This window comes from Tenebrio molitor, chromosome 3, assembly GCF_963966145.1.
Source record: "Tenebrio molitor chromosome 3, icTenMoli1.1, whole genome shotgun sequence".
Classification (NCBI taxonomy): domain Eukaryota; kingdom Metazoa; phylum Arthropoda; class Insecta; order Coleoptera; family Tenebrionidae; genus Tenebrio; species Tenebrio molitor.
In genome coordinates, this window is record NC_091048.1 from 5,786,766 (window position 1) to 5,809,021 (window position 22,256).

General features: G+C 34.6%; 2 protein-coding genes and 1 long non-coding RNA gene across 6 annotated transcripts; 1 reads left to right on the forward strand and 2 right to left on the reverse strand.

The window, feature by feature from the left end:
* Nucleotides 1–28: 28 nt before the first annotated feature.
* On the reverse strand, nucleotides 29–1,737 carry LOC138125474 (NECAP-like protein CG9132). The gene is made up of 5 exons (XM_069040810.1): nucleotides 1,576–1,737; nucleotides 1,261–1,466; nucleotides 1,028–1,212; nucleotides 550–749; nucleotides 29–496 (listed from the first exon to the last, which is right to left on the reverse strand). The coding sequence occupies exons 1-5, from the start codon at nucleotides 1,659–1,661 to the stop codon at nucleotides 445–447; spliced, it is 729 nt and encodes a 242-aa protein (XP_068896911.1). The 5' UTR covers nucleotides 1,662–1,737; the 3' UTR covers nucleotides 29–444.
* Nucleotides 1,738–1,944: 207 nt separating this feature from the next.
* Nucleotides 1,945–15,727, forward strand: LOC138125475 (protein RER1). Of its 3 annotated transcripts, none has more exons than XM_069040813.1 (6): nucleotides 1,945–2,102; nucleotides 2,213–2,307; nucleotides 2,479–2,583; nucleotides 14,792–14,888; nucleotides 14,936–15,156; nucleotides 15,211–15,727. In XM_069040813.1, the coding sequence occupies exons 2-6, from the start codon at nucleotides 2,236–2,238 to the stop codon at nucleotides 15,307–15,309; spliced, it is 594 nt and encodes a 197-aa protein (XP_068896914.1). In that variant the 5' UTR covers nucleotides 1,945–2,102; nucleotides 2,213–2,235; the 3' UTR covers nucleotides 15,310–15,727. The 3 variants fall into 3 exon arrangements, with proteins under 3 accessions (XP_068896914.1, XP_068896913.1, XP_068896915.1); XM_069040812.1 differs by lacking the exon at nucleotides 2,479–2,583 and adding an exon at nucleotides 2,610–2,714; XM_069040814.1 differs by lacking the exon at nucleotides 2,479–2,583 and adding an exon at nucleotides 2,610–2,714 and having other exon boundaries at nucleotides 1,957–2,102; nucleotides 2,162–2,307.
* Nucleotides 15,713–18,697, reverse strand: LOC138125480 (uncharacterized). 2 transcript variants are annotated; one of them, XR_011157465.1, is made up of 3 exons: nucleotides 16,781–18,694; nucleotides 16,417–16,554; nucleotides 15,713–16,279 (listed from the first exon to the last, which is right to left on the reverse strand). It is a non-coding gene; the product is annotated as an uncharacterized lncRNA (long non-coding RNA). The 2 variants fall into 2 exon arrangements; XR_011157466.1 differs by having other exon boundaries at nucleotides 15,865–16,279; nucleotides 16,342–16,554; nucleotides 16,781–18,697.
* Nucleotides 18,698–22,256: the final 3,559 nt, after the last annotated feature.

Below are 22,256 nucleotides of genomic sequence, written 5' to 3' on the forward strand. Positions count from 1 at the left end.
TTTCACCCCTTAAAATAAAGTACAACAGTTATAACTGAAATAGTTTATTTAGTTACGATAATGTCCTTAATAATTTCATCAATACAAAGTAAATATTTGGAATGTGCAATAAAAGATTTCTTTAACAATTAGACAATAATTTGAACAATGAAATAAAACATGTAATAAAAATGCTTTGATACCATCAATAAGTTCTAACTCTTATAAATACTATAATATTTAAGCACAATATATTATACTTTGAACAATAAATCTCCACATTGTCATAATGTATGTCGTAATAATATTATACAATATAGTACAGTAAATCTGCAATAAAAATAATGTTTCATTTTTCTATAGATGATATTATTGCAGTGAATCACAACATGTTACCAGACAAACTAGATTCACTACTTCGAGAAGGTCTACTACCTAACAGTACAATAATATCTATAAAAACAATTAAAATTGTACCCAATTACTGTTTGTCGATGGAGGAACTGGTGTGGTGGCGCTGTCAAATAAAACAATTAACGGCATTCTTTTTACAATCGATCATCGACTCACCTTCCTTGAGCCGAGGCGAATTCGCCCCACGTTTCTCCTGTCGTATTTTCACTTTTTGGTGCGTGAGCAGGTGACCCTGCCGGGGAACTACCCGGAGGTGCCGGTAACTTGCCGCTAGGGGGCGGTGGAAGCAGACCGAGCCCACCTCCGTTCCCCGACTTCAGTTTGGTCCTCCCGCTGCCTTCAGAGCCGTCTTTTTTCTACACAAAAGTCGTTTTAAAAACTATACTTAGCTTTTTATCGCATTTAAAATTTTCGGACCAGTTTTTACAATTTTTTTCTTTCACAAATGTTGCAAATGACATTTTTTTTACTCAAATAAAAACTGGTTTAGTAAATAATTGTCCAGTGACACAAATGACTCAGGTAAACAGCATGATGCAACTTGTAACCTTGACTAATTAGCATAGCGATTTGATTTGAAAACAATAAGATTTAATGTCGTATGCAAGACTGTTAAAAACAAATAAGTACTTACAGTAATTTTCATGTTAATCTTGATGGTTTCACCTTCTTTGAAACCCAAATCTAACGCTGGCGCATTAGGTTCTTCGCTAATCTGTTTCTCTTTCTTCAGCCATTTAAAGTGGTCCTGAAGGGCCACATTTAAGTCGAAAGAATCTGATCGGTCCCCAAAACCAATCCCAATGAAAGCCGTCCTACCTGTGAATGTTATTTATGTGAAATTGTCTCGTGACATCCAAACCCTACCGTTGTCATCTTGAATACGAAGAACGAAATAGCGGGAAGAATCTGTTACAGGTTCGATTGCAATGCCTGGATATGTTTCGATGGGACATTTGGCAAAAAGTTCGCCGCTATTTTTATCTTCTAATTTGATTGCACATTCGTTGCCTTTGGAAATTAAACGCATGCGACCCGTCCAAGCAGGCTCGGCTAAGTTCCAGTCCGCCGCTCTGCAAAATTATCACAACAGTTATCTCATGAGAGGAAACGGGGGCGTACAATATTAGTGATATTAAATGAACATCGGCTGAACTTTGACGGAATTACAATGTTTCTTACCTGTAGCCTCTGTTGGAAGCTCTAGGGGGTATATTAAACACGAACACCTCTGGTTTAACCAATATAACACTTTCGTAGGTGTCCATTGTGTAACAAAATTGTCGAACAAGTTGACAACCTGTCAACTCGACAGTACACAAAACAATAAATGTCAACTTCACAGTGTGCCAACCTAGAACCCACACCACTGTAGTACCAAAATTCCCAGAATATTATTATTCATTAAAACATTATTGTTTGCTTATTGCTATCAAAATCAATGAAAAGAATTTAGGTAGAAATAACAATATACGTGTCTATCGGATGTGACAAATATTTTTAACGATTTGTTGCAAGTTAGGAAAATAATGTAATTTGGGGATTTTCTTTTTTCAAGTGTGGGGACAAAGTGGCAGGACAATTTCTCAAATGTCACTGTCTGTCAAGTTTCTACCGTTTGTAATGGATGATTTGACGTGTCCAAAATGAACCTCTAAGTTAAATAAGTTCTAGTTATTATTGAACAGAATAAATTAATGTACAAATAGGTTCGTATTTTACAGTCGTTGAGCGTTTCAAGTACAAAAGCTCACAAGTCTTTGTGCAGTTTTTTAGTGAAATCCCCGGCCCTTTATAATATAGTATTTACCAATTCCAGGTAATTAAATTGTGGTGGTAATAATGGAAGACGAATTACTAAATTCAGGGAATAAGAAAAGTGCAATTTCACAAGCGTGGACGAGATTGTCACAGGTAAAGCAAAAATTATGTCAAGTGTTGTAAGCTTTGTAAGTTGATGTCCCCTTTCATTTTTCCTCAATGCACACCTCGTTAATTTGAATGAGAAATCGAGTCAGTGAGAGTAGCGTGTTTGTGTTGGTCGGTTTAATTCATTCTGGAGTTGATCGTGTTGTGGATGTGCAGATATACCAAAGTACGTTGGACAGGTGGACGCCGCACAGTAGATGCCGTTGGTTTGGAACGCTGGCGCTTCTGTTGGGTTTCGGGATTCGCATCGTCACCAAACAGGTACTTATGATGTTGTGTTGTTCTAGTGGTACCAAGGGGTGGTGGACAGGACAGTACCATGGCAAAAAACTCGATGGCTCTCTGCCTTCCTGCTCATCCTAGTGTTTATGGCTCGAGTGCTTTACGCACAGGTATTTTAAATTATTTAGTTTTTTTTACATATTTTACATGTGACATGTTTATTTCGGTTTGTTGATTGGTTGATTGTACCATCTCTGCCTTCTCCACCACTTCAAATTGACCTCACAGTGAAAAAAAAACACGTCGATTATATTATCGATATTTCAAGATTCACGACAATGTTGTGACAATTGCAGAATGCATTTTTTACGACAGCTTTTGGTCTCACCGTGATTGATTTATCATTTACATCATTACTCATGATGACATGCAGATTTGCACATCTCAAAGTAACTCAACAATGATAATAAAATATAAGTACAATGTAGTGCTGATAACACATTATTAGAATCACCTTGCTTAATTTGCTCTTTCTTTCCTCTTTCCATTTTTTTAATTTGTAGTTATCTACTTGTCTATTTTCTTGTTGTTGCATCTGTGTTGAGCACTTCCCACGGCGTTTTATCTAGTGAGTCTCGGTGCTCACCGTGAGAAGCTAGATTTAGACGTAAGACAAGATAACGTAAGATTTAAATATGTGTAATAAAATGCCAACTAATATTTCGCATCTTTGACAACAATACGATCCCACAAGTTTTAAAACACATCACAAATCTATCGCACTGTTCAGCGAGTTTACTATTTATTTTTCGTGTTGGTTCCCTGAGATATATAACCGGGAAAGTAGTATATAACTAAATATACAGTGTGTCCAAAAAGTCTGGAAACACCTAAATGAAAACGTAACGCATAATTTTTGAAAAAAATCTAAAGACAGGTCAATTAGTGTTTTAAAAAAGATTTCTGTGGGTATTTCCTTTTTGGTCTTTTAATTTAAATGACCTTAAAAAAGTTATTATGTTAAAAAAATGGGTTTTTTCAGGAAATTTCTTACGTAAATTGAAATTTTTTTAGACTGTCGGGTAGACAATTAAAAGATCTATTAAAAAAAACCTCTGATGACATCATAACTCTTTCAAGGTCATCAAAAACAGCGAACAGATACCATCAACAGAAAGCTTTTTGAAAACGCTAGTTCACCTGTTTTTGCGTTTTTCTCGAAAATCATTCGTGACTATTTTATTAGGTTGTTTCCAGACTTTTTGGACACACTGTATAAACTTTCCCGGTTATATACCTAACTTGACATTTGTCAAAGATAACCTCAAAATTTACAATAAATTAATGTTTTTTAAGACTGCCCAAACGAACACGAAAAATGTTATTCAGTATTCGTGCGCTGTCAGTTGTCAGGTATTCGGCCTCTTTTGCAGCACTTGGCTGACGCCTCGTGCTTCAAATTTCGACCTCATACCTGAAAAGTGATCTAACAGCGCTACTCATATGAAAACAACTATGTCTATAACAGTAGGTAGTCGAGATAAAAACGTAACGGTGGTTTTAATTATCAAATGGATAAAATCGATCTTGGATCATCAGTGAGACACAACGGTTAGGGAAATAAATGTTAATTGGTAGAAATTTTCATTAGCGACAAAAGTGGGCCATTCGGGAGCTTAATGTTTGATTAATGTGATTTCATGATTAATGGCAATTAATTAAACACAATGGCTTGTAAATTTAACGGTCAACAGGTAACGTATCTGGGCAGTGGTTATCAGCTAATTTCAAGCTAATGCGAAATACCTACCGTAGAAGCACTTTCTTAAAATGGGTAATCGTGATGGGTGGGTGTTGTGTTATTGATATTAAAAGATAAATGGTGACCAACGAGTGGTCGTTGCTAACAGTAATCCAAAACAAAATCATAATTCATATAAAAGACTTCTTAATTCGCGAAAATGCTCTGTATTTTATAAAATGTCTGTGTTCTGTCACGTTTCATTCAAATAAACCCAAGACGGAGTTCTAAGAAATTCAATAGTTCTACTAATTTATATATGTAGTGCTAGCGTTTTAACAATTATTTTTGTTAGCTCATGTTAATCCGAGAAAAGAGAAATTCCTAGAAAAAAAAATCTATTTATTTTCTCTACGACTATTAAAACAATGAATGCTTTCTTGTTGGATTTTCAATGAAAGAATGATATACAGGTATCCCAAAAATGGCGCACTAACGATGCACTACCCTCCCCCATTTGAAAGTGTAGGTCTGAAGAATTGTTTCCATATTGCGGAATCAGGCGATTCAAAATCAAAGAAATTCCTTTTCGAGAGGATTTCCCTTGCTATTCAACGTGGAAACGCTGCAAGCATTCGGGGCACTTTTCCAGATTCCGCATTATTATCGGAAATTTTTGCATTGTAAATAAAAAATGTTATGTAAAGTAACACTTAAGGTATAAGATTATATGGCAGCACTAAAATTATCCCAATAATGGAAACCAATATTGGCGTTAAGATGGTTGTCTGGGGTCGTGCAGCTGCATCCCTTTTCCTTCGTTCAGGGCAGGGATTAAAAATTTGTGAAAGAACATGATTTTGATGTTTATTGTAAATTTTGTTATTGAAACGAAATTCCCTTTAGCACTTTGTGTCTTAAAAACAGTAAAGATGATTTGTAATAGTATTGTATATTTAATAAATAAATATAATTTCGTGGGTACGCATTTGTTTTGAGACCGGCTCTGGAATTCACAACACAGAATTGCTTGAAGCATGATTTATGGTTGGGCTGACCGCCTACTGCAATTGCGACAAAAGGAACGTTTATCTCCGGCCAAATACTTTTAAAGGGCCATATAATCTTATACCTTAAGCGTTACTTTAATTGTGTTATCAATTTATTACGACGAATAAAGTTTATTTCCATATTTTTCTCATTTAAACATTCTTGATAAGGTAGTAAGTAGTTAGTGCGCTAATTTTGGGACACGCTGTACAGGGGCATCGTATACGCGCACGTGAGAAATCGTGACTTCTAATTAAAAAAATTGTCGAAATTTTTCACACTTACCTTGGTATTGGTAAGGTAGATTTCATAATTTTTTGATAATTTTTCACTTACAAATAAAGCCAAAAAAAAAAGTAAATTTCAACCAAAAAGTCAAATTCTGATTTTTATGACTGACCTACTCAGATTCACTTCCTATAATTATTTACAAAATCAGCGGAAAAAACACTAGATTTTGAATTAAATGCAATTTTACATTTTAACTTTGAAAATCATTTTTATTTATGACCCGCTACTTGTGCCGTCGTAAATTTAGTTGACAATGGAAACTCAATTTTATGGCAAAAAGGTTTAAAACGGTCGGCTACTAGTGAATGATCCTTTTGTTGGCAAATTATACCATTTTGCCATAAATCACGCGTTTCGTTTACGTTTAAATAAAAAAGGGAATTATTTAGCCAGCCAAGTCGAAATTTGTAATTGTGCCACCAGGGTTTGATGCGCTAGCAGGTACAGATTCATTTAGTGTAAAAACTTTATAGGTAAATTAACAGTTAATGTCAGAAAACTAACAAAACTATTACGGCCTTATTTATTAACAATTTTTTTTTAATTCTCAAATATACCTTATCAATAATTAGTTAGGTATATAAAATATCGCCAATTTTAATTAATTAGAAGTCGCGATTTCTCACGTGCGAGTCTACGAAGCCCGACCTGTATATGGATATATCAGTTTCACGTCTATCGGCCAATCACATCCCTCGTATTTTCATTCTACCGTATGGTCTCGGATTGGGTTGTTTTTATTTTTGATTTAACGCAAAAACTTCAGAGGAATAACATTTTTTTGCTTCATTTGAAACAACCATTTCCGTTATTAAAATCTCAATACATATTGATATATTGCATTCTTAAATTAACATTTTCTGTTAAAATTTGGACTTTATGTTATAAATTTTATTATAGTTCGCCTTGGTTTTTGGCAAACAACTTATTATTGTTAGAAATAATTTCCAAATATCTTTAGAACATAGAATTTATTTAATTCAGTGTTGAATCGGTTTTCGTCACATAATTACAGAATTTAATGAAAAATTTCACAACACATGTATCACCCATGGGTGTACAGTAACTTATAAAAAAAGTTCTAAAAACTGGGTCAGTGACTAATTTACAAAAAAAAATCTATCTAACAGTGGTGAAGAACTGAGACAGAGCATAAGGAACGCTGTAGCATCATTTAACAATCGAAGAAATTCGAAATAGTTTCAAAGAACTTCGATGTAGGGTTGAATTATGTGCAGAAAACGGGGGAGAGTTAATAGAATACTTTTATATTCAATTATCGTTTTTTTTTTTTTAAGTAAATATTTTTTCTGCATTTTCTTTTATTTTGTTGTTAAGTCTTCCTCTGTGTTGAAGAAGATTTTTTAATAACAGAAATGGGGGTTACAAATGAAGCAAAAAATGTTATTCCTCTGAAGTTTTTGCGTAAAATTTAAAAAAAAAATCCTCTTGTGACATGCAGATCGCCAATCGGATGCGTTTGTAAACAATTAGTCGCGCATCGCGTAGCAACCACTAAACGAGGCATAATTTTAATTGTCAATTTTTAAAGATTGTTTTTTCTTGGTATAGTCGTGGAGAAAGTATAGTCTTTAACTCGCGTATAATAATAGCCGTCATTATACATACGAGTACGTTTCGTATATTGAAGAATGTACTATTCTGTGTTTTTTTTTTGTAATGTCAACTAGTTGAGTATCCAGAAATGCATTAATTGACGTGACATTTAAACAACTATTAAAGTGCCCTGGAAAATAGGGACGTTAGAAGACGTCGAAGAGTTTACTATACCGGGTGGGGCATCATATACGCGCACGCGAGAAATCGCCACTTCTAATTAAAAAAAAATTGCGAAATTTTATATACCTGACTAATTATTGATAAGGTATACAGTGCATTTTTTTTAACTGTTGCCATAGGGAATTGCATGGTAAAACTTATACCCCCTGTTAACTTTTGTTCTGATGAAAATATTCAAACCATTTTTGGAACAAAGTTGGAAGATTTTTTAAACTACCGGATAGTTTACAATTCAATATCCTAAACTGTCGAAAAAGTTGTGAAAAAATATTTTAAAGCGCGCCGGAATAACAGTACGTCGAGCGGCCGCCAGAATAGCGTCCCTATCGGCTCAACCTGACCAAATTCCATTCCAGTGCGACATTTACAAAATAGTCGAAGAAAAACATTTCGAACAATTCCTTTGATAATTTCTGTTAATGTGTTGAATTATTTGTGCGTTAACGTTTTTACGTTTTGTTTTTTTTATAAAGAAATTTAATCATAGCCACCAGAAGATCTCGCTATTTATTTTTTAAATGAAACTGACAAAAATCAAAAGTGGGGATAGGCAGTTGCTGGTTGAGCCGACAAGGACGCTATTCTGGCGGCCGCTCGACGGACTATTATTCCGGCGTGGTACAAATATTTTTTTCACAACTTTTTCGACAGTTTAGGATATTGAATTGTAATCTATCCGATAGTTTAAAAAATCTTTCAACTTTGTTCCAAAAATGGTTTGAATATTTTCATCAGAACAAAAGTTAACAGGGGGTATAAGTTTTACCATGCAATTCCCTATGGCAACAGTTAAAAAAAATGCACTGTATTTGAGAATTTAAAAAAAAAATTTTGTTAATAAATAAGGCCGTAACAGTTTTATTAGTTTTCTGAAATTAACTATTAATTTACCTATAAAGTTTTAACACTAAATGAATCTGTATCTGCAAATTTTGACTTGGTTAGCTAAATAATTCGCTTTTTTATTTAAACGTAAACCAGACGGGTGATTTACGGCACAATGGTATAATTTCCCAACAAAGGTATAGCCGACCGTTTTAAACCTTTTTGCCATAAAATTGACAGTTTCCATTGTCACCTAAATTTACGACAGCACAAGTAGCAGGTCATAAATAAAAATGATTTTGAAAGTTCAAATGTAAAACTGCGTTTAATTCTAATTGGTATTTTTTTCCGTAGATTTCGTAAATAATTATAGGAAGTGAATCTGGATAGGTTAGTATAAAAATCAGAATTTGACTTTTTGGTTGAAATTTACATTTTAATTTTTTTGGCTTTGTTTGTAAGTGAAAAATTATCAAAAAATTATGAAATGTACCTTACCAATAGCCAGGTAAGTCTGGAAAATTTCGACAATTTTATTTAATTAGAAGTCGCGATTTCTCGCGTGCGCGTATACGATGCCCCACCCGGTATAATTAATTAGTATCTGACACAGTGGTTCTCAAACTGGTACCTGTTAAAAGCACAGTAGAATGACAGAAAACTCAGTTGATGTTTATAAACGCGCATTTCGGTAGTGCCATGATCTCTCGGTTGATTTAAAGTCAACAAAAAAATTCAGTCACAATCTCAATTAACTTCCATACACTTAGAACAGCATTTAATTAATACATTGTATTAATTCGTTAAAATAATGTGAATTCTTGGTACGAACATACTTTTCTAAAAGAAACTCTACGGATGTTTTTTTTTTCCAATTTAGCAAAGAGGTAATAATCATTGGGAGGCAAATCAGAGCTGTAATTTTCAATTTCCGAAAGTTACACTATCGAATAACAGTCCGACCACAACAGTGATATTCACAATCTTGTGATAACACTTTTCGTGTTAATTTTGCTTGTTTTTGACCGATATTGTTTTGCAATGAATGCGCTAACGTAGTAAAATATGTGACATTGACCGTGGTGTCACATTCTTTAAAATAATCAGCGTGTCTTCACAGTCCTAAAAGACGGTTGCCACGATTTTATTTGATGACGGAGATACTTTCCCTTGTCGTGGTGGTGGTTCATCAGCTTCTGGATGATGGAAAGAAATATTGTTTCATTCTCTTCAATAATGGATTAAAATTTCTTCTTGTGAGTGTCAACAAGACCAAGACCAAGCCCAAGCGTAGTCTACACGATATTTTAGTTGAATTTAAAAAAAAAAACAAAACTCGAAATCCTTGCAATAATTTTTTTTTGCCCAAATGTTATTGAAGAATCCAAAGAACAGTTGTATCTCAAAGCACTGCTGTTTCTACTACTACTTTGACTTTAATTCGTTACTTTACTTCAATTCAACAACTCACCAGGATTGTGATAACAATTTTTTACCGTTGAAGATGATTTTTAGAGCCTTCACCATTAGGTACAGCATCCGTGTTCACAAATTCAGTGTATTTATTTACTCAGGTCTCAGAAACTACATAATTGATTTTTATGCCACGACCTGAATCTTTTCGATAGGGATTTTGATTTCACGGGGAGCAAATTGAGAAATTATCGCGCTCTCTCAAAAAAAAAGTTATTGAAGTGACGTTTAAAAATGGTTATAAAAGAATGGAAAAAAGAAATTTCACTTGTTTGTCGCAGAACAGGAGTTTTTGCAATATTATGTGGCAAGTAGGGATTGCAGTTGCTGGATCCCTCATTCAGCAATCCAGCGATGCGGATCCGCAAGTAATTATGAGCCGCCTTTGTGCAAACTTTAATTTTTTTTAAAATTATCTTTTGGATTATTTATTTGTTCATCATTCGCCTCATAATCAAACGTTTTTTTCTTTTTTCTGACAGCGCGGATGTCATTGAAAACGACTGTACATCTAATGTGCCTGCAATTTCCTTTGCGGAATTAATTACACTTTCAAAATTTTCAGCTTCTTATGTCAAAAAGTTTGACATTTGTTATTTCATTAAAATCTGCAAAAGTACAAAATAAAACATTTGGTCAGTCGAAAAAGTCTAATACAAATGCCGTTCGGTAGGTATTTTACAGCACTCAGACTAATCAGGCACGAGGCGAAGCTGAGTGCTTGAAACCTAGTTTTCGCGCTGTAAAATACCCATACATTAATTATCTCAATCTCAAGTGTTAAACCAAACCAAACTTAAGTTTACTACCTAAATGTGTAAGAAATTTTACTGATTTGTAGTAACCAGTCTAAATAATTTAAGTTTCTTGAGTATTAAAAAAAAATCGTTTTATTTCTTGAAAATATCAATATATTGCTGGATCCGCCCTGGATCCAACTGGAATGCTGGTTGGTCCAGCAAAAATCCAGCTGGATTGAAAACGCTGCTGGATTGCAATCCCTAGTGGCAAGTGTAGAATCTTTTTTTGTTTTACGTGTACTGCCATATCATAATTATTTTAAACATTTTATTGAATTATATAGAAGCAAAAGTTGTTTAAAGATTTTTTTAAAATTTAAATAGGTGTGTCAGTGTAATTGTAATGCGACTAACTTTTTAGTTACAATATTAATAGTGGCTCGTTGAACCTTGCAGATATGTATTTGATAATTTTTTTGCGTTTTTACACGAAAAGTTGATTTTTAATGACAGTTTGTAATAATTTTTATTTTAATTGTACAATAAGAAAAGTTTTTCTTTCAAAGATGTCTCTTACAGCTGTTTTTTATATTACGTAGTTCTATCTAACCCATTTCGGTAATTTTCTTTCAGACAGCAAACAAAGTACTTACTTACAATGAATATATGTATTTAGCATAGATATGACAAACATAAAATTGTTATTTGTCGGATACGCTTGTTGAAATTTTATGTTGTCAGGACTTCGTCATCCATTTTTACCGTGGACTTTGAATCAAATACAAATTTCAAACTCCATTGGTATGCACCTGGTAATAGCAATAACTAAGCGCAACTAAAAGTTAGCACGTGGATATTTTAATTGTCCGAATAAACAAACGTAGTATGGTCGTCCAAAAATTTTAACGTTATAGTGCACTTGAACGTTAATAATGGAAGGGTTCTTATTTGACACTTCCTACTGAGAAAATGTCGCATTACCTGCTTCTCTGTTAAGCCATATAGGGCCTGCGTTAACTAAGTCTTACGTTAGACTTTTGGAACGACTATAATTGTTTTGCCACTTGTGTCACCACTACGTACTTCGTCGATTTCTAGAATAATTTAAACGAGCTGGTGGGAGTCATATTGTCAAAGTGTTATTTACTTATTTATTATATTTATTATTAATCAATTTGCCGTGCGTTTTTCATATTAGAACAACATACTACGGAACTCTAAATACAGTCAAGTATTATTTCTCGTGACTATAATACGAGTATGTAAATAACAAATAAACATGGTATTATTGTAGAGATACGATGATTGTATCTGTTGTTGATCATTTTGTACAGCTGAACTGTGAATTTACGTTTGGGAATACGTAACATAATTTTCGAAATATATTTCTAGAAAAAGTATAAATTAGAATGACCCTCCTACGTTACCTCATCGTGATCAGTCATCACCTACAAAAAATAAATCTGAACAGTTTTGCAGTGTAAAAATATTTGTATTTTTTTTTAACAGTACATAATGGAGATTTTATAATTTCACTTTTCTACTGTCTCAGTGATTTTATTATTCATTCTACAACACCTTTTAATGTCATTGTTGCATCATAATTTTAACACAATGCATGTGTTACCTGTTTTTTTCTAAACAGGTCACGGATTTTTATGGAGACAAAATTAAGAAAAAATATAAGGAAGTGTAGCAATATATATTTTTTTTTATTTCCATAATACTATTGTCATAAACAAAGTTGATACTGTTTAATTATTTCATACACAAATGGATTTACATATTTTTATTGCACCTATGTATTTCGTTTTTCATAAAAGAAATTCGCTTGATCATTATACATATTCCCAAAATTTATTTGATTCTCCTAAAATTTGTATAATAATGTCTGCAGTTCTTCAAGAAATGAATTTAAATGTGGTAGTACCGAATAATAAACCGGTACGTCGTAAAAACGGAATGATTGTACTGAAGATTATTTGACTGTAAAAGTGATATGAGTAAATGACAGTGATAAGCGTTATTGTAATAGAAATTTATTTTCTCCACGGCTATTAAAGAATGAATGCCTTCTTGTTGGATATTCAACGAAAGAATGATATCAATTCCACGCCCAGTGATAGAAAATACTAAAACCCACGGCTGTCGGCCAATCATATCCCTCGTATTTACATTCCACCACTGGCAATCGCCAATCGGATGCGTTTGTAAAGAATAAGTCGCGCATCGCGTAGCAACCGCTAAACGAGGCACAATTTTAATGGTCAAATATTAAAAATCAAATGAAATTCAATGTTCAAAGATTGTTTTTTCTTGGTATAGTGGAGAAAGTATAGTCTTCAACTCGCGTATAATGGCTATTATTCACTCGGACGATTCCACCACTCGTCTTCGGCTCGTGTTGGAATTTTCATCCTTATACGCTCATTGAAGAATGTACTAAACCAACGTTATGTTGAGATACTGGATACTCTGTCAATTTGTGTCGACTTTGTAGTTTTTAACCATAGATAAAATATTAAATTGTCACAATTACTGCGAACGGTTATCGCATATATTCCACCTGCTAGTTTAGAAATAGTAAAGAAAAACGTAAAATCCTTTTTTTACCACTTCAGGCAATGTATAGGTTAGTTTAGTCGTTCATATTACATTTTGTCGCCAATTAAAGGAAGCCGATTTAGTACGGATTATGGATTTACACCTACACATCTGGCAGAGCTTAGTTATAAATATATCAACGTTAGCATCATGTTGTTAATATTTTATTTCCATTAGATTTTCGCCTTTGTAAGCCAAACAAAAGATTATTATTTCATATGATAGTTGCGTAGATGTAATCAACATCTGTTTATCATCAGAGGAAGTCATTAGCAATTTGACCATTCCTAAATCTCATATGAATGATTGATGGGAATCTTGTAAATTCTGTTCAGTCTTCGACTTTTTGCATATTACGAGTATGTTTTCAGTTAAATTATTTCTACATTTCGGAAACACATCTACAACATTCTAATACATATATGTATACTCTATTTATAGTATTCCTAACTAAAATTAATTGAACATATTTTTCGCTGTTGCACCCACCCCACGAGTAATCAATCAAATGCACTCGATCAGAGTTCCAGAAAACTGATATTATAATTTTTCTTGCTGAAGTAGTTACATGACATTTTCACTTATGCCCCAAACGATAGTTGTCGATTCTGGGTATCCATTGGACTTTTTTTAACGTGTACATTTTTTCCTGGTGTGATTCATAATCACCTGATAATGGCAGATAATTCATTTTTGTCCTTATGGATTTTTTGTGGCGATAAACACTTTTGGCAGAGGTATTTTATTGTTACTTAATTCTCGATTTTTATCCATCTGTAAAAAAAGTGTCCGAACAATTGCCGTAATTCTACAATTTTACAGATGTTATTATAAATAAATGATAGGAGACAATAAATGACGCACCACCCTCGTAGATGTACCGAACAAATTTACCGTAATTTGTTAATTATTATATTAACCGAATCCTTGGAAGGATCACGAGATTCACATGATACAGAGATTACTGTGACTTTAACAACGCATTAAACCACTCTTTTATTTCAAAACTTGCTTATGCTTGTGGTTTTCGAAACCTCTTTCAATCTGTCTATCAACAAGTAAAAGTTCATGATTCTTATCTACAAAGTGTTCTGTGGCTTGAGGCTTTCTTCAAAATATCAAATATAGATCCTCTGTTATTTATGTATCTCTCTATAAGTTATATTCATGATTTATACTGTTTTGTTGAAACAAAAAATATTACGATTTTTTTTCTATTGTGACCGTCATTCAAATGAATTTGAGTCTGCCTCTCTCTCTTCACATACTTTTTGATTTTTATGTTTTAACATACATATTTTAAATTACAAATAAAGAACGTTTACAAACTTATTAATAGGAGTAATAATAAAATAAATTGAAGTGCTTCAGGATCAATGAGGACTTATTTGGTTAAATATGTGGCCGAAATGACGGATATTAATATTTTTGTCTACTGAAAAAAACAGTCTTCGATTGTATCTAGTATTTTAACTTTAAAACGCAAAAATAAGCAGTTTGCGTAAAATCCGAGGCCCATTTATAACCCTTCATTACCAATAATGTGAGTTTCATTCATCAGTGATTGATTTGTCCTTGCTGTTCTCAACGATTAAGCGCCAACATGTCATTTGTTTTAATAACGATTTATTTGTGTCATCTGAATCGGTTACCATCCTTGCCGCCACCACAATAATTGCAGCAACACACTCGACACGGAAATAAATGAATAAAAAAATTTCAGGGATGGTACATCGTAACTTACGCCTTGGGCATTTACCATTTAAACCTCTTCATCGCATTTCTAACGCCGAAGATCGATCCGGCAATGGACTTCGATGGTGAGTGAGTGCGCTTTTTTGCAACGAAATCAAAGGTGGACTTTTAGCGGAAGAGAACGGCCCGGAGTTGCCAACAAGAGCCAACGAAGAGTTCAGACCGTTCATCAGACGACTGCCGGAGTTCAAGTTTTGGTACTCCGTGACGAAGAGCACCTTGATAGGTGTCGTCTGTACGTTCTTTGATTGTTTCAACATACCAGTATTCTGGCCGATATTGGTGATGTATTTCATTACTTTATTCTGTATCACGATGAAGAGGCAAATCAAGGTAGGGTAACAGTTTCGGAAGATTTTCCAGTTGTTATGGTTGTGGGTGTTTCAGCACATGATAAAGTACAGGTATTTGCCTTTCACTCATGGTAAACCAAAGTATCAGGGACACGAAGAACCATCAGGAAAAGTAATCATTTCACCGAAATGACGTGAATGGACTGTACATTATATAGACACTGTAATTTAACGAGAAAAATATATTTGTGTAAAAATTTATGATATGATTGCGTATTTTTCAAGTATTGTTGGAGTGTGACGGTTTTGATTTCCTTCGCAAGAATCGCTGCTAAAACTATTTACTCTTACTCTTAAATTATTAGTTTCTGTTTTTTATAAGCATTTTCATAATGTATCTCGGTTATTTTTGTAATGTGAAATAACAATGTATTGCTAAAGAAAGCTCCAGTAATTTGGCCCCTTTCCATGGCGATTTTTCGAATTTTACTGGAGTTTAATAATGTAAAGTAACTCATCCCATGATGTTTTTCGTTTATTCAAACTGTTGAAATGTAAAATTTGTACATATATTATGTTTTTATCGTACAATAAATCATACATAACTCATAGTATGTTTTTAAGTTTTATTTATTTGGAAAAATAAAAAAGTTGTATTTATTTTTACTTATCCCATTTTACCATACAATTATTTATTATGATGTAACTCTTTATCCCCTTTTTTGCACGCGTGAGCAAGTTTAAATAACGAGCCGTAGGCTAATATCACAAGATGAAGATGTTGCTCTGGCTTCACAAAACTTTCATTCTCGCAGTGCTTTTATGGGCAAAAAAAAAACTTGTAAAAAAACAATTATGGGTGCCAAAGTAAGTGAAAACAGTGATATTCCCGACGATGTGAAAGAAGCGGCAGAAAACTTGGAGCTTGGAGCTTCTTCCGGAAAAATCCAGACTGACATCTCAAACGACATGGCTGGAGATCCACCTCCGTGGCAGAAGGTTACGTGGAGCAGTGCATCGAAGAAAAAAAACATTGCTTCTAGCATTTTTGGTGGTGAAACTTGTACAGTAAATTATGATTCTGAGGTGCAAGCAAAATTGTTCTGCAGACTTTGATTTGCCGTCAACTTCATCAGGAATACGAAATGTCTCCAACAATACCACTAAGACATAATAAAAATCAAAATTGATACGATCCACTACTGGACAGATTCTACAATAGTACTCGCGTGGCTAGTAGGATCTCCTTGTAGCTTTAAAACTTTTGTTGCAAATAGAGTAAGGGAAATTTAAAATTTACCAGAATTACGACAGGTAGTAACCCTTGTGGTCACCGAGGCCGAGAATGCTGGCGCAAATCCTTCAATTTATTAATCAATTTTCCTCATTTCGGAAACTACGGCGAAGAATAGCTCTATGCCTTCGGTTTGCCGGGCCTCTGCAAAAAGAGAATAAGAAGAAACGGTTATAAGATAAGCATCCATCGACAGCGGAAATAATACTTCTCACGCAAAAGTCAAATTTCGAGCAGGAAATACGCGATTTAAAAATATGTAGGTAGTGTAAAATAAATTTCTTTATTAACTTCCGGGTTACATCTCTCTCGTCGGGAGCTATTTATAACAAACTTATTAACTTAACTAAAACTTAAACCTAGGACTTACCCTAACTTATGCCTAAACCTTAAAACTACACAGCACCTCACGGTGGTCCTTTCACATGCGTCTCTCCACTGGTCAACCCTCGTCCTCGGCTTCGAAAAATAGTCCCGAAAAGGGGGACCGACACCTCACCACCTGCCGAGCAACCTGCCCGCCGGCTTTTTACAAACACTGCGATCCGCGGAGGACCCAACCGGACTACTCTGGGAGAACTTCTTCCGGCTCCGACCCTCACCGCCGCCGTCCTATCACAAAAACAAAAACCAGCAGAAGCGAAGCAAGATAAGGACACAAAAAGTTGTCCGTCCCGATAACTGCTCGATTCCTGTCGAGGTCACGCTATCACCAGGACGAACAACGCTTGGTCAAAAAAATGGAAATCGAAAGGAAATTTACCGAGTTCCTCCTTATCCCACAGGAAAACCGGAGACGAAGATCCTCCCTTCGGTGCGGGGTTGTGGAGGCGCTTCCTTGGTGAGGTGGGGACGGCGTCCCAGCGATCAGGGGAAGAATCTATCCGCAACTCAGCGACGGTCGGAACCACTGTGCACCTTTTCATCGAGGGGCCCTCTAATCCGCGCTAGGCGTCGGTCCATACAGGACACACGACACTACTTCTGGGACCCCATCACGTCTTCACACCTTCACACTTGAACTGCGCGTCCACCACTCACTATCACTACTTTATTTCCCCTGCGACGGTCGTGTTCCTCCAAAAAACCTCGCTCCGGAAGGCGCGAGTGTCTTCCGCGAGATGGTGATGGCGGGAAAGTTTTGAAACGTAACAGTAGACAAGTAACTTAAAACAGTTAAACAATTTACAATTAGATAAGACAATACTTTTATATTTTGCAATTATTTTGAGTAGTTTTTTGTATTGATATGAAATGAAAATTTTCTGATTATCAGATCAAAATGCCAAATTTGGAATATAACGCGAGAGTATCTCGAAATGTGGCTACGGAAAGATTCACAATTGCAAGAGATGTCCTTACGTGACCAAATCACTTTTCTACGTCGTGAATCACGCGAAATGTCACGGGTTGCCACTCGAATCATCCAGATGCGGAAGAAACGATTTGGAAAAGTACTACTGCAAGGACTGCAATTTTGAAACCGATCTTATGGTAATTTTAAAGCAACATTTCAGGGAATATCACAGAAAGGACACTGATTGTGTGCAAGATCAACCAAAAAATGACGCTGTAGTGAAAAGCTACATTTGTCAAAAGTGTTCGTTTGAAACAGATTCGGTTTTACTGTGGATCAAACACTTGGAAAGTTGATGTTTAAATACAGAAGAAGAATGTGAGAACGTACGTACAGTGTTTTGCAGTGATGAAGAGTGGTACCGATGCGAGTGTTGTTCCTTTAAGACAAAGGAGGCAACAGTTTTGGAAGGACACCAGGCCGCAAATCACTCACTCCACCAGAAGGAAATATTTCGTTGTTTTCATTGCAAATACAAAGGAAAAACCAAAAATGATCTAAGGGAACAAGTAAATTATAAACACTCATGAAGCTGAACACTGATTGCATTGTAACGAATGTCTAAAAGTTATTCCAATCGCAAATTCATAAGAAACTTCAACACTTTGCAGATGGCATCCAGTGGTATAATTGTGATACATGCGAATTTAAAACGAAATGGAACGACTCCCTAAAACGACATAAGGCAATTCATCTCTTAGCAGATGACATCCAGTGGTATAAGTGTGATAAGTGCGAATTTTGAACGAAACGAAACCGCTGCCTAAAACAGCCTAAGAAAAATAATCTGTCAGCAGATGCTGTTCAGTGGTGTAGCTGTGATAAATGCAAATACAAAACGAAATATAAGAGCTACATTAAAGAACACAAGACAATTCCACAATTCATCTCTCAGCGGATGCCATCCAGTGGCATAAGGGTACTTATGACACTTATACCACTGGATGGCATCCGCTGAGAGATGAATTTAAAACGAAACGATGCGTCTACCTAAAACAGCATAAGAAAAATCTGTCAGAAGATGGTGTTCACTGGTATAAATGGTATAGCTGTGATAAATGCAAATACAAAACGAAATATAAGCGCTACATTAAAGAACATAAGACAATTAATCTCTCAGCAGATGCCATCGAGTTGTATAATTGCGATAACTGCAAATTTGAAACGAAATAGAAAGACTCCCTGAAAGGACATAAGCAAATTAATCTCTCAGCAAGCGAAACGTATAGCAACATAAGAAAAGTACCTACCTAATTTGTTAGCATATCTGCATGTACAGTCATTAAATCGCTAAACATTCAATGCTCAACAAACAGTCCAAAAAGAACTGTCCATATAATATCCAAAAAATGCAGACTCGTATTCGGTGGTTTCCGTGTGAGAAGTGTAATTTTAAAATAAAATTTGAACGCAGCTTAAAAAGGCACAAGAAAATATTGTCACACGTTCAACGTAAATCTGGCGAAGAAATAGAATTATTTTACTGTTTCAATTGTGAATATAAATTGATGAGAAAATAATAATAATAAGGACTTTATTAAGGAAAACGAAAAAAAAAGAAGCATACAAGTCAATATAAATATTAGAGCAGAAAAAAGAAAAAAAAGACAAAGTCTAGCCACAGCTACTCTACTTAACCACAAATGAAATAATTAAAAAGAAATAAAAAACGAAAATAATAGGGGAATCAAGAAAGTGAGATAACCACGAAACAAGAAAAATAAAAAAATCCTATGTGTAATACAAACAAAGAAAGAAAAGAGTACAGATTTAAAAAAAAATGTCAATACGCAAAAATATGCTTACTGTAAACGAAGACAACTAAGACAATATGAACTAAAAAAGTTATAGCAACAAAAAATAATTATAAAAATAACATCATCATCAAATATCATTCCAAAGAAAGAACTGTTTTAATTTTGCACGGAAGCTGTTTACTATTTTGCAAGTTCTGAATAATTCTACGGTGTTGAATAATCTGCCGACGTGATACGTAAATGATCTTCTGAAAACTGCAGTATGATATTTTGGCATTGACAAGTTATAAACAAGTCGAAGTTTAACGTCATTAAGGCTTCTGCGAGATTTAAATTTTCGTCTAAGATATGCGGGTTTAGTAGCCTAAGAAACATTTTAAAAGCACACACGGAGAGATGATACTGAAAAATGTTCTCCACATGCAGCCATTTGAGTTCATTTATTTTTGTAGAAATGTGATCGTATTTACTGATCTGATCTAAGCAAGGATAGTAAATAATTAAGCAGTAATTAAAATGTGAGGGCATAAGACTCACATAGCTTTTTTTTCATTTAAATATTTAAAATACGATACCTAGTTGGAATAAAGCAACTAATATAGTGCATTTGTTTTCATCAACAGATCGAATACAGTCAACAACGGCTAAGGCAGATGTAGTGCTGCGCCTTTTTTGAAATCCAGATTGTTCCTCTGGTATGATACCCTCTAAAGTAATATAATTATACAGCATTTCCAAGCAGTCAATTGTTTTCGAGTTATGACGTCATCTGTAGTTTTTTTTAAATAGAAACCCCCTATTTTTTTTCTTGATTCTGATAGCCCTTTTAATTGTCTAAATGATAGTATAAAAATGTTGTTACCTTACATAAGGAAATTTTTGAGAAAAAAAATAATAAAGTTCGAAAAAATAAATTTTATAACGAACAAAAACAAGTCAAAAAATCAAGTAGGTAAATCAAACAGTCAAATGTTACTGTCAATTTCATTCGTATGTGTTATTTGTTTTTTGTAATATCTAGTTGTTAAAGGTGGCTTTCCGGACTGTTTGTCACCATGTAAACAACCTCATAACGGCCGGAGTCCGTTATAGGTGTCCGTTATGAGCGGGAGCGGCCGTTATAAATGACTAAATAACTATAGCAACGTAGATCTAAACTTTATTTTTCAACTTTTTTACAATTGGTACAATAATTAATGTTTAATGTTATGAGACACACCTTGAATTAATCGAAATCCGTATGCCACTAGCAGATGTAGACGAGATCGAAGATGATGCTTCAGAATTTTAACACCAACACAAGCGCGATTTTGCAGGGAATAACGATGACTTCACTTGCTCTGCGGCCATCCGGACATCGGGAATATCTCGATTGCGATTTTTTATTGATTTCAGTCGTTTATTTGCAACGGAAAGTTAAGTGTTGAACAAATCTGACAAACAGCAGCAAATCGAGACAAGATTGAAGTTGATGCTTCACTAACACAAGCGCGATTTTGCAGGCAATAACGATGACCTCACTTCCGGGCATCGGGAATATCTTGATTGCGATTTTTTATTGATTTCATTCACTTATTTTCAACGGAAAGTTAAGCGTTGAACAAATCTGACAAACAACATTGAAAAAATTTTTTTTCACAAACAGCGATTGACATGACGACGTCCTCCGCACACTTATTAATCATTCGGTTTTTTCGATGGCGGTGAAAAAAATGTATTTCAAAAAGATAATTTTGAACGAATCATAGAGATATTACAAAAACTATTGTACAATACACGTCCGTTAGGGCCTTTACAGCCTCGCCAGTATTATTCGACTCGCTCTGCGAGCTCGTCTCACAAAATCTCTGGCTCGGCAGTAAAGGCTATCCTAACGGACTTCTACTGTAAAATACTATTACAAAACGTTTTTGAAAATGACTCATTTAAAAGAAACACAACGTATAGAAATTTTCATTTTGATAGGATGCGATAGATAAAACTGAAACAGGAGGAATTTCTTCCTAAACTTGCTTATTGTCAACAAGCTGGGGGATGGCAATTCGAACATTTAATTCCATAATTTTAAGTACTTAGTAATACAGTTTTTGACATGCATATCTCGTCGATATAACGATTTTAAAATTAAATTAGTAATCTGGCTAATACAAACGGTTTAAAAGTTGCCCGTACCCACGTGGTATCAATATCTCTTTCTTTGTCGCTCTTGGAATTTGTACGTTGTCACTCTCTCTCTCTCTCTAATGTTCACGACAATGCTGCATACGCGCAAGATATACCAACGCTTCATTTACCTATTATAAGATCGTTGTATTTCACCCGATATATTTATTTGAATACAGCTCAGAGTGATTTAAGTCATTCTCATTTTCCCCGGCCGCCACTATACCACAGTAGATTTACTCATGAGTAAATCTACTGTGCGATATACAAGCATTGGCCGAACAAGCGGAATCAAGAATAATACCGGCGAAGTCAAAAGACGCATACATCAAGGAATATGAAAAGTTTGTAAAGTGGATGGAACTGAAAAAAGCCAAAAATGTAGATGAAACGTTGAGGCTTGCTTATATGATGGAAATGGTAAGTTGATAAACAGATTAAATCGTAAATTTTATACTTATTTGACTTTTTTTTTCAGTCTAAGACATATAAATGTTCAACGGTATGGTGCATTCATTCAAAATTGCAGGCAATGTTAAGATTAAAAAGTGGGATAGACATATCAAAGT

Excerpts from the sequence above, each read along its gene's own strand:
- LOC138125474 (XM_069040810.1), bottom strand. The coding sequence starts at position 1,661 with ATGGACACCTACGAAAGTGTTATATTGGTTAAACCAGAGGTGTTCGTG. Across the intron at positions 1,467-1,575 it reads GCTTCCAACAGAGGCTACAG|AGCGGCGGACTGGAACTTAG; the intron begins GTAAGAAACATT and ends ATAATTTTGCAG. Across the intron at positions 497-549 it reads TTCGCCTCGGCTCAAGGAAG|CGCCACCACACCAGTTCCTC; the intron begins GTGAGTCGATGA and ends TTTATTTGACAG.
- LOC138125475 (XM_069040813.1), top strand. The coding sequence starts at position 2,236 with ATGGAAGACGAATTACTAAATTCAGGGAATAAGAAAAGTGCAATTTCA. Across the intron at positions 2,308-2,478 it reads CGTGGACGAGATTGTCACAG|ATATACCAAAGTACGTTGGA; the intron begins GTAAAGCAAAAA and ends GTGGATGTGCAG. Across the intron at positions 14,889-14,935 it reads TCCGGCAATGGACTTCGATG|CGGAAGAGAACGGCCCGGAG; the intron begins GTGAGTGAGTGC and ends GTGGACTTTTAG.